At 49.7% G+C, this 12,361-nt stretch overlaps 1 protein-coding gene across 5 annotated transcripts in view; it reads left to right on the forward strand.

Annotated features, from left to right (window-relative positions):
- Positions 1–12,361, forward strand: part of nin (ninein (GSK3B interacting protein)) — a 142,582-nt gene that overhangs the window by 64,489 nt on the left and 65,732 nt on the right. For 3 of the 5 annotated variants that reach the window (XM_078406067.1, XM_078406068.1, XM_078406069.1), the window contains exons 5-7: positions 5,353–5,395; positions 8,953–9,131; positions 10,597–10,737. In XM_078406067.1, coding sequence (XP_078262193.1) covers positions 5,353–5,395; positions 8,953–9,131; positions 10,597–10,737 — 363 coding nt within the window. The remainder of the gene's footprint in view (positions 1–5,352; positions 5,396–8,952; positions 9,132–10,596; positions 10,738–12,361) is intronic. The other 2 variants (XM_078406070.1, XM_078406071.1) reach the window with 2 other exon arrangements.

The following is a 12,361-nucleotide window of genomic DNA, read 5'->3' on the forward strand; positions in this document are numbered from 1 at the left end:
GAAGTTAGAAGTCAATGTTCATACCGCTGGGGTGTAAGTTGCCCAAGCGAAATATGAGGTGCTGTTCCTCCAATTTGCGTTGGGCCTCACTCTGACAGTGGAGGAGACCCAGGACAGAAAGGTCAGTGTGGAAATGGGAGGGGGCGCTAAAGTGTTTAGCAACCGGGAGATCAGGTAGGTTCAGGCTTCTTCAGACTGAGAGTCAGTGGAGAGGGCGACACAGAGATAAGGAAGTGTAAGGTGTGAAAATGAGACACGAAAAGTGGATGGAGGTCAATGAAAATGTAGATTAGATCCCCTGACCATTCTGAGGAAGGGTCTCGATACACCAGTGGAAATAAGGAACTGCAGGTGCTGATTTACACAAAATGCTGGAGTAACTCAGCGGGCCAGGCAGCATCCCTGGAGAGAAGGCCGTGTGCCCTCTGTGTGTTGTTCTGGATTCCAGCATCTGCAGCTCCCTTGTGCCTCCGTTTATAACTGACGTACCTGTTGCAATGTTGATGAAAAGTCAGGACAACGCTGGGTTTAATTTGTGTAGCACAGGAACCTCACCCACAAAAACATGATGCTGAGCCCACAATCGCAGATGTTAAACCAGAAGGAAGGACGTCCTTGCTATTGAGACAGTGCAGCGAGATTAATCCCTGGGATGGAGGGACTGTCATATCAGGAAAGATTGGAAAGACTAGGCTTGTATTCACTGGAGTTTAGAAAGATGAGAGGGGATCTTATAGAGACGTATAAAATCATAATGGACAAGCTAGATGCAGGAAAAATCAAAGCTGTTTGCTGAACTTTATTTCTTTTGCCGAGCTCCACATCTTCGTCCCCTTTGATCTGTCGTTTTCACACCTTACCCGTCCATATCTCTGCACGGTGGCGTGGCGGTAGAGTTGCCGCCTTACAGCGAATGCAGCGCCGGAGACTCAGGTTCGATCCTGACTACGGGCGCGTCTGTACGGAGTTTGTACGTTCTCCCCGTGACCTGCGTGGGTTTTCTCCAAGATCTTCGGTTTCCTCCCACACTCCAAAGACGTACAGGTTTGTAGGTTAATTGACTGGGTAAATGTAAAAAGTGTCCCTAGTGGGTGTAAGATAGTGTTAGTGTGCGGGGATCGTTGGGCGGCACGGACCCAGTGGGCCGAAGGGCCTGTTTCCGCGCTGTATCTCTAAATCTAAATCTAAAAATCTAAAGTCCCCCTCTCCCTGGACTCTCAGTCTGAAGAAGGGTCTCGACCCGAAATGTCACCCGTTCCTTCTCTCCAGAGATGCTGCCTGACCCGCTGAGTTACTCCAGCATTCTGCGTCTATGGTGTAAAGCAGCACCTGCACTTCCTTCCTCCACATAAGGGGACTTGCTCGTTATCCACTCTCTGCGTAAGAGAGATAAGTAAGCATTGCTCACAAATTGAAGTTCCTCGTCATGTTAGGAAGCAGAGCTAATTTCTTTTCCTAAAGGAAATTAAGAAGGGTTGATCATGGCTCCATGAAACACTGTACGGATTAGTACAGAGAGGTATCAGGGACTCCAATTATATGGCTTTCAAATTGCTTTCTCGGATAGAGCTCTCTCAGTCAGAGAGTAATTGAAATATTCCACCAGCTGCTGCCAGCTTTGAATCACTGTGTTTAATCCTGTAGCTATGGAAACCGCCCCTCCATTTTCATTTAGATTAGCACCCGTCCACTGACACTGCAAGTCACCGCTATAATTCCGCAGGTCGGGGAATTATTATATACGCCGCTGTCAACGACGCACGTTATTTAAAGTATACGTACCATCTCCTGCAGTGGTAGAGTTGCTGCCTTGTAGTGCTTACAGCGCCAGAGACCCGGGTTCCATCCCGACTACGGGCGCCGTCTGTACGGAGTTTGTACGTCCTCCCCGTGACCTGCGTGGGTTTTCTCCGAGATCTTCGGTTTCCATCCACACTCCAAAGACGTACAGGTTTGTAGGTTAATTGGTTTGAGTTTGTATAATTGGTATAAATGTCAATTGTCCCTAGTGTGTGTAGGACAGGTTTAATGTGCGAGGATCGCTGGTCGGTGCGGACTCAGTGGGCTGTTTCCACACTGTATCTCCAAACCAAACTACAGTGATACAGTTTTGTCAAAGCAGTACAATCACCAGTATAATAACTCGAAGGGCCGAATGGCCTACTCCTGCACTCCTATCGTCTATTGTCCAATAACAGAAGGAATGTGTAGGAAGGAACTGCAGATGCTGGTTTACACCAAAGATAGGCACTAAAATGCTGGAGTAACTCAGCGGGACAGGTGGCTTCTCTGGAGAGTAGGGATGGGTGACGTTTCAGGTTGAGGCTCAATCAAAATGAGGTGTCTGCTCTGAAATGCCATCACTCTCAACGGACGGATGCCTTGATTTGTCAAATGGTGCTGGAGGAACTAGGCAGGTCAGGCAGCATCTGTGGAGGGGATGGACAGACTACTAGCTGTAATTTCCAGCTGGGACCCTTCTTCAGACTTGTGTAGTAGGGGGGAGAAAGCTGAGAAAGGCAGGTTTAGTTTAGTTTAGAGATACAGCGTGGAAACAGGCCCTTCGGCCCACCCAGTCTGCACCGACCAGCGATCCCCACACATTAACACAACCCTACATGCACTTGGGACAATTACATTTACACCAAGCCAATTGACCTACAAATAGACAATTGACAATATGTGCAGGAGGAAGCCATTCGGCCCTTCGAGCCAGCACCACCATTCACTGTGATCATGGCTGATCATTCACAATCAATACCCCGTTCCTGCTTTCTCCCCATATCCCTTGACTGCGCTATCATTAAGAGCTCTATCTAGCTCTCTCTTGAAGGCATCTAAAGAATCGGCCTCCAAGTGTGGGAGGAAACCAAAGATCTCAGAGAATTCCCACGCAGGTCACGGGGAGAACGTACAAACTCCGTACAGACAGCGCCCGTGGTTGGGATTGAACCCGGGTCACTGGCGCTATATTCGCTGTAAGGCGGCAACTCTACCGCTGCGCCACCGTGCCGCACGGTGGGGGCAGGACAAAGCCTGGCAAGTGATAGGTGGAGGAGACTTGGAGGGAGGGATATGGGTGGAAGAGACAGGGGGGGGGGGTATGTTGTACTCTGGGATGCGATGGGGAGAGGAGAGGAGCAGGGTAACCTTGAGGTGGTGGGGAAATGTGTTGATGGGGTGGGACAGTGAGGGGGTGTTACAGTTTTGAGTGCTTGCCTTTGTGAGTGCACCTATCCTGAGGATATCTATCACCTGTGGGATAAACTGGCAGTTCTATTCTGGTAAATGTTGCAGGGTAGATTTACGAGGATGTTGCCAGGAGTCGAGGGCCTGAGCTACAGGGAGAGGTTGGGCAGGCTAGGCCTTTATTCCTTGGAGAGCAGGAGGCTGAGGGGCACTGTGAACTGTTTATGTATGTGCTGTTATGTTTGTGTGCCATTGTATGTTCGTTTCTTAGTACCTGAACTGATGTACAGCACTTTGGTCAACGTGGGTTGTTTTTAAATGTGCTATACAAATAAAATTGACTTGACTTGACTTGTAGAGGTGTGCAAAATCATGAGAGGAATAGATCGGGTGAATGCATGCAGTGTAAGAAAATAACCAATCGAAGGTATTTATTCACAAAATGCTGGAGTAACTCAGCGGGTCAGGCAGCATCTCAGGAGAGAAGGATTGGGTGACGTTTCTTCAGACTGAAGAAGGGTGACCCATTCCTTCTCTCCTGAGATGTTGCCTGACCCGCTGAGTTACTCCAGCATTTTGTGGGTGAATGCATGTTGTTGTTTTCCCAGGGTAGGGGGGGGGCGGGGAATCAAGAGGACATAGGTTTAAGGTCAGCGAGGAACCTGAGGGGCAATATTTTCACACAGAGGGTGGGGGGTGTATGGAACGAGGTGCCAGAGGAGGTAGTTGAGGCTGGTACTATTACAACATTTAAAAGACATTTGGACAGGTACGTAGATGGGAAAGGTTTAGAGGGATGTGGGCCAAGCGTGGGCTGGTGGCACTACAGATGCTGCTCGACCTACGATGCTTTGACTTACGATATTTCGAATTTACGATGGTGCGCAGTGGTAGAGTTGCCGCCTTACAGCGAATGCAGCGCCGGAGACCCGGGTTCCATCCTGACTACGGGTGCTGTCTGTACGGAGTTTGTACGTTCTCCCCGTGACCTGCGTGGGTTTTCTCCGGGATCTTCGGTTTCCTCCCACACTCCAAAGACGTGCAGGTTTGTAGGTTAATTGGCTGGGTGTAAGTGTAAATTGTCCCTAGTGGGTGTGGGATAGTGTTAGTGTGCAGGGATCGCTAGTCGGCGCGGACCCGGTGGGCCGAAGGGCCTGTTTCCGCGCTGTATCTCTAAACTAAACTAAACGGCAGCGAGCCACAGCTCCCAGTCAGCCACACGATCAGATGTATTAAATGCATTTTCGACTTACGATATTGTTGATTTAGGATGGGTTTATCGGAACGTAACCCCATCGTAAGTCGAGGAGCACCTGTAGATGAGTGGGCATGGAGGAGTTGGGCTGATGGGCCTGTTTCAGTGCCGTGTGCCTCTGACTCCTTCACGGTTCATCGTTGACCAACACTGCCTCAGAAGGCAGTGGAGGACAGTTCTCTGAATGCATTCAAGAGAGAGCTAGATGGAGCTCTTAAGGATAGCGGAGTCAGGGGGTATGGGGAGAAGGCAGGAACGGGGTACTGATTGAGAATGATCAGCCATGATCACATTGAATGACGGTGCTGGCTCGAAGGGCCGAATGGCCTCCTCCTGCACCTATTGTCTATTGTCTATCACTGCATTTTAACAGGTTATTAATGTCGGCTTCTGAACACATGATGTGATCAGATGGACTATTTTATCTTATCTGGAATTATATTTAGAAATGTTCTTCAGTGTCTCTGGTGCACTAAGAGTGTGTGAAAGGTGCTATACCTCAGAAATGTGAGAGATGTATTTGTGGCTGAGGTGCAATGTAAGGGTTGTGCAGCGGTAGAGTTGCTGCCTCACAGCGCCAGAGACCCATGTTCCATCCCGATTACGGGTGCTGTCTGTACAGAGTTTGTACGTTCTCCCCGTGACCTGCGTGGGTTTTCTCCGAGATCTTCGGTTTCCTCCCACACTCCAAAGACGTGCAGGTTTGTAGGTTAATTGGCTTGGTATAAATGTAAAAATTGTCCCTAGTGGGTGCAGGATAGTGTTAATGTGCGGGGATTGCTGGGCGGCGCGGACCCGGTGGGCCGAAGGGCCTGTTTCTGCGCAGTATCTCTAAATCTAAAAAAGTCGGAAAAATGAAGCAAGTGGCAGGTGGGATTGCTTGACTCACGTTTGGTTTCTCTGTTTAGAACTGGAAGACCTCCACTGACGGGGATGAATACGAGGCTGAAGGTAAGAGTGAGCTGCCTCTGTTGTTCTGCAAACGCTGGGCGGCACACTGACTCCACCAACACATACGTCTCCCACAGGCAGGTTAGTCAGGGTGAGGTCAGGCAGGGTAACTCCAACAGTATCAGGCTTCTGAACGCCCCTTCCATCAGCTAGGCTACCGTCCGATTCACCTCTCCCTCTAGCTCTGAGAACTATTTACCCTCGGAATATCCTTGATCGGACTTTATCTTGCACTAAACGTTATTCCCTTATGTATCTATATGCTGGCTTTACCTTGCACTAAACGTTATTCCCTTATCATGTATCTATAAGCTGGCTTTACCTTACACAAAGATAGAAAATAGGTGCAGGAGTAGGCCATTCGTCCCTTTGAGCCAGTTCCGCCATTCAATATGATCATGGCTGATCAACCAAAATCAGTACCCAGTTCCTGCTTTCTCCCCATATCCCTTGATTCCGTAAGCCCTAAGAACTATGTATAACTCTCTCTTGAATACACATTATTCCTTTATCATGTATCTATACACTGTAAATGGCTCGATTGTAATCACGTATTGTCTTTCCACTGACTGTTTAGCACGTAGCAAAAGCTTTTCACTGTACCTCGCTCGGTACACGTGACAATAACCTAAACTGGACTAATATTCTGCACTCTATCTTCCCCTTTGCTCTACCCACTGTACTTGAGTTTGACTTGATTGTACTTCCCTACAGTATATCTGATCTGATTTGATGGCTTGCAAAACCAAGCTTTTCACTGTACCTCAGCAAATGCGACAATAATCTGTGAGGATGTTGCCAGGACTCGTGGGCCTGAGCTTTAGGGAGAGGTCGGGCAGGCTAGGACTTTATTCCTTGGAGCGCAGGAGGCTGAGTGGTGATGTGACAGAGGTGTATAAAACCATGAGTGGAATAGATCGGGTGAATGCACACAATCATTTACCCAGAGTTGGGAAATCAAGAGCCAGAAGACATAGGTTTAAGGTGCAAGGGGAAAGACTTAGTAGGAATCTGAGGGGCAACGTTTTCACACAGAGGGTGGTGGGTGTATGGAATTAGCTGCCAGTGGTGGTGGGCACAAAATGCTGGAGTAACTCAGCGGGTCAGGCAGCATCTCTGGAGAGAAGGAATGGGTCGAGACTCTTCCTCAGACTGTGAAGGTGGGGAGGGAGAAGAAAGCTGGGAGAGGGAAGAAGCAGGACATAGAATGGCAGATAAAAAGTCAACAAGGGGCGAGGGAGTAACTGATTGTTCAGATATTGCAACAAAGAACAGGGGTAAGAACAGAAGGTGTGCAGAGGAGTGTTTAATGCATGTACTATAACAGCATGTAAAAGACATGTGGACAGGTGCATGGACAGGAAAGGTTTAGAGGGGTATGGGACAAACAGAGGGAAATGGGACTAGCTTGGATGGGGCATGTTGGCCGGCATGGATGAGTGGGGCCGAAGGGCCTGTGTCCTTCGCGGATTCAAGGGATATGGGGAGAAGGCAGGCACGGGTTACTGATTGTGGATGATCAGCCGTGATCACAATGAATGGCGGTGCTGGCTCGAAGGGCCAAATGGCCTCCTCCTGCACCTATTTTCTATGTTTCTATGTTTATGTCTACATGTGACAATAAATAAACCAAACTGAACTCTGAACTCTAACACCCACCAGTCGAGGAGTTTCCCACAGGATGAGTTGGATCATTTCCATTCAGGGTGTGACTGTCAGTGCCGTGTGGTGCGGGTTAGCGTGCACCAGGGGGAGCCGGCCCCTCCACACGGGCAGCACACGCGGGCTGTGCCCGTGGCACCGTGTCTGCCGTGTGCTTGGCGTGTGAACGGACTCGTGACGGATGTGGGCAAAGTGACGGCAGCCAGTCACGGAGTTCTTTGCGATTAGATGACAAATAATGTCAGAGAATTGCCAAAGTGTCGACCATTCAGAGCCAGCAAAGAAGGGGAAGCTCCCAATAACAGTCAAGAGAGTTTCATTGTCGTGTCCCAGATACAAGGACAGTCTTACTCACAGCAGCACCACACTATATGTAAACATAGTACACAGTAAACAATATAATAAACACGACAAACGTTCAGTGTGTTTATATACACATACACACATACGTACACACATACACACATATATACATACATACACACACATACATATACACACATACATACACATACACACACACATACATATACACACATACATACATACACATACACACACACATACATATACACACATGCATACACGTACACACATACACACACACACATATACACACTTACATACACGTACACACATACACACATATACACACATACACACACATACATACACATATACACATACACACATGCATACATATGCACATACATACACACACACATACATACACACACACACATATATATACACATACATACATATATACACACATACACACACACGCATACATACACACATATACACACATGCACGCATACATATGCACATATATATACACACATGTACATACACATACATACACATATACATATCACATGCATACATACACACATACATACACACGTACATACACACATACATACATATGCACATACATATACACACATGCATATACACACATACATACACATATACATATCACACACATACATGCACACATAATAGTGCAAAAAGACAAAACCATTGCCCCCCAAATCTATGTCGTTCAGAGCGTATTTGAGGTTGTGGTGTTTAGTAGCCTGATGGCTGCTGGGAAGAAGCTGTTCCTGAACCTGGGCGTTATAGTTTTCAGGCTCCTGTACCTTCTTCCTGATGCCAGTGGTGAAATGAGTGTGTGGCCAGGGTGGTGTGGGTCTCTGATGATGCTGGCTGCCTTTTTGAGGCTGTGACTCCTGTAAATCAGTTCGATGGTGGGGTGGTGAGAACCCGTGATGGACTGGGCAGTCCCCACAGCTTTTTGCAGTCTTCTTCGCTCCTGGGTGTTCGAGTGGCATTCAGCGATGAACCTGCCACCCAGATGTAGTTGGGAATTTCTCTCGTAGGGTTGCCAACTGTCCCGTATTAGCCGGGACATCCCGTATATTGGGCTAAATTGGTTTGTCCCGTACGGCACCGCCCTAGTCCTGTATTAGGGCCAGGGGGAGCTGTAGGCCCAGACACTGTAGGCCCGGACGCTGTGGGCTCGGACAGTGTGCGTCCAGAGCCCTGGGAGCCGCCTAACGGAGGTTGCATAACAACCCACTTCCCGGCCCGGACGGCCGCCATTGGCGGAGCGGGAGCACGTGGCCGCTGGCTGGGTGCGGTCACGTGGGGCGCGGGGCGGTGACGTCACCATGTCCCTTATTTGGGAGTGAGATAGTTGGCAACCCTACCCGCCTCTCCCAATTGTGTTTTATTTGATCAGTCCCTCTTTGTGCCAATGGTCTGAGGAAGGGTCTCGAGCCCAAGCGTCACCCATTCCTTCTCTCCAGAGTTGCTGCCGGTCTCCAGCTTTTTGTGTCTGCGTGTGATGCCCTTCCCGCGTGTAACGCCTGTCCCGTCCTGTATTGCAGGTCAGCTGGGACTATGGAACCCGGATGAGCTGACGGACAACCAGAGCCTGCACGTTGCTGACCCCCAGTGGATGGAGGAGCGGCTGCAGGAGCTGGGAGTCACCAAGGACAGCTTCCTGAGCAGCAACCAGCTGATCTCCATCTGCGACCAGTGTGGCCTTCAGAACGTCGATGCACAGGTGACCATCTCCGACCTACTCGCAGTCCCACTTTACATTAGTCTGAAGAAGGGGCTCGAGTCTCCACCCAAAACCCGTTCCCTTTCTCCCCAGAGGTGCGGACCCGGTGGGCCGAAGGGGCCTGTTTCCACGCTGTATTTCTAAACTAAACCAAACTAGAAGGTGGCCGGCGTGTGCGAAGTGGGCCTGTTTGCGTGCTGTGTGATTCTGTGACAGTGAGGGTGACGTGTTGCGAGTTGCTGTTGTGATGGTGTGGTTGACATTGTTACCGTGTTGGCGCCCCTCAGTGGTGGCGGCAGCTCTGTGCGGGCAGATCACGCGGACTTGTTACCGATCCACCTGTACCTCAGCGGCCCATCTCCGCGCTGTTACCCTGGGACGTGCGCGTTCACCAGCAACACACCCTCTCCGTAGAAACGATGCCGTTAATCCTGAATGATTGCAGAAAATGTTAACAAGCACGGTCGCTGGACATACACACGATTTGAGAACATTCACCATTTGAGGACTCGTACAGCAGGGAAACAGGCCCTTCAGCCCGAAGGGCCAGAAAAGTGTCTCGACCCGAAACGTCACCCATCCCTTCTCTCCAGGGATGCTGCCTGTCCCGCTGAGTTACTCCACCATTTTGTGTCTATCTTCGGTGTAAAGCAGCATCTGCAGTTCCTTCCCACACTCTTCGTCCACACTGACCAAGCTGCCCCATCTACACCAGGCCCCTCTGCCTGCTTGGGGCCCATATATTCCTCTAAACCTTTCCTATCCGTGTGCCTTGTCCAAATGCCTTTTAAATGTAACCTCAACTACCTCGTCTGGCAGCTCGTTCCATGAATCCACCCCCCCCCCCCCCCCCCCCCGTGTGGAAAAATCGTCCTTTTTATAGTTTTAGTTTAGTTTAGAGATACAGCGCGGAAACAGGCCCTACGGCCCACCAGGTCTGCGCCGACCAGCGATCCCCGCACACTAACACTATCCTACACACACTGGGGACAATTTACACACACACCAAGCCAATTAACCTACAAACCTGCACGTCTTTGGAGTGTGGGAGGAAACCGAAGATCTCGGAGAAAACCCACGCAGGTCACGGGGAGAACGTACAAACTCCGTACAGACGGCGCCCGTAGTCGGGATGGAACCCGGGTCTCCAGCACTGCATTCGCTGCAAGGCAGCAACTCTACCGCTGCGCCACCGTGCCGCCCTGTTATTGGGGTAAATTCTAACTCGCACTCATTTCATAACTGGATGGTCAGCCATGATCACAATGAATGGCGGTGCTGGCTCGAAGGGCCGTAAGGCCTCCTCCTGCACCTATGTTTCTATGTTTCGTGTCTGAGGGGCTGGAACTTGTGATTGTAAGGGAATGAGATGGATGATGGAATGAGCTGGGTGCTGTACACTACAAGCAGCTGTTCTCCCGTGTCCGCACGCACTGCAGTGGTAACGTGATGTTTTGTTCCTCAGCTTCTCGATGACATATTTCAGAAGCTGGACCAGGACGGACTGATGCGGCTGGAGGACTTCCTTCACGGCATCTTTAAACGATCAGCACCTTCCTCAGCGAGCACTCCCTACCGACAGCTGAAGAGGCACCATTCCTTGCAGGTACTTGTTCTGCAGGCCGCGACCTCACCGAGCCACCATCTCATCTCCAACACGCTGCTCCGGCCTCATTGTAGGCCCTTCACCTTTGTTAAGCTTTATTTGAAAACTGATCGCAATGGCGCAGTGGTAGAGCTGCTGCCTTACAGCGCCAGAGACCCAGGTTCAATCCTGACTACGGGCGCTGTCTGTACGGAGTTTGTACGTTCTCCCCGTGACCGTGTGGGTTTTCTCCGAGATCTTCGGTTTCCTCCCACACTCCAAAGACGTACAGGCTTGTAGGTTAATTGACTGGGTAAATGTAAAAATTGTCCCTAGTGTGTGTAGGATAGTGTTAATGTGCGGGGATCACTGGTCGGTGCGAACTTAGTGGGCCGAAGGGCCTGTTTACACTCTGTGTCTCTAAACTAAACATGGGGTTTCAAAACTAAACCCCACTTGGGTTGTCTCCGGGCGATCCGGTTTCCTCCCACACTCCAAAGACATGTGGGTTTGTAAGTTAGTAGCTTTCTGTAAATTGTTCTGCTTGTGTAGGTTAGTGCCAGTGTACGCGTGCTTGTTGGTTGGCATGGGCCAGGGGGGCCCAAGACCCTGTTTCCACACTGTATCTCCAAACTAAACTCCTTTCCCAGGCAAAAATAATGCTCTATTCTACATTGTCCTTCATCCCCATTCCCTTTGCCCTGTTTTCACACCCTACAGTTCCTTATCTATACACTTCCTTATCCATGTCCCGCCCCCTCCCCTGACTCTGAGTCTGAAACATAGAAACATAGAAAATAGGTGCAGGAGTAGGCCATTCGGCCCTTCGAGCCTGCACCGCCAATCAATATGATCATGGCTGATCATTCAGCTCAGTAGCCTGTACCTGCCTTCTCTCCATACCCCCTGATCCCTTTAGCCACAAGGGCCACATCTAACTCCCTCTTAAATATAGCCAATGAACTGGCCTCAACTACCTTCTGTGGCAGAGAATTCCACAGATTCACCACTCTCTGTGTGAAGAAATGTTTTCTCATCTCGGTCCTAAAAGACTTCCCCCTTATCCTTAAGCTGTGACCCCTAGTTCTGGACTCCCCCAACATCGGGAACAATCTTCCCGCATCTAACCTCTCCAACCCCTTAAGAATTTTAAATGTTTCTATAAGATCCCCCCTCAGTCTTCTAAATTCCAGCGAGTACAAGCCCAGTCTATCTAGTCTTTCCTCATATGTAAGTCCCGTCATCCCAGGGATCAATCTAGTGAACCTTCTCTGTACTCCCTCTAAGGCAAGAACGTCTTTCCTCAGGTTAGGAGACCAAAACTGCACACAATACTCCAGGTGCGGTCTCACCAAGGCGCTGTACAACTGCAGCAGAACCTCCCTGCTCCTATACTCAAATCCTCTTGCTATGAATGCCAACATACCATTCGCTTTCTTCACTGCCTGCTGCACCTGCATGCTAACAACGGCCGTCTCCTTTATCATCGTTACTTTGCATATCTTTCATTCATTTGTTCTACATCTCTCTACATCACCGTCTATATATCTCGTTTCCCGTTCCCCTGACTCTCAGTCTGAAGAAGGGTCTCGACCCAAAACGTCACCCATCCCTTCTCCACAGAGATGCTGCCTGACCCGCTGAG

Source organism: Rhinoraja longicauda, chromosome 10 (assembly GCF_053455715.1).
Source record: "Rhinoraja longicauda isolate Sanriku21f chromosome 10, sRhiLon1.1, whole genome shotgun sequence".
In the NCBI taxonomy this organism is placed as follows: domain Eukaryota; kingdom Metazoa; phylum Chordata; class Chondrichthyes; order Rajiformes; family Arhynchobatidae; genus Rhinoraja; species Rhinoraja longicauda.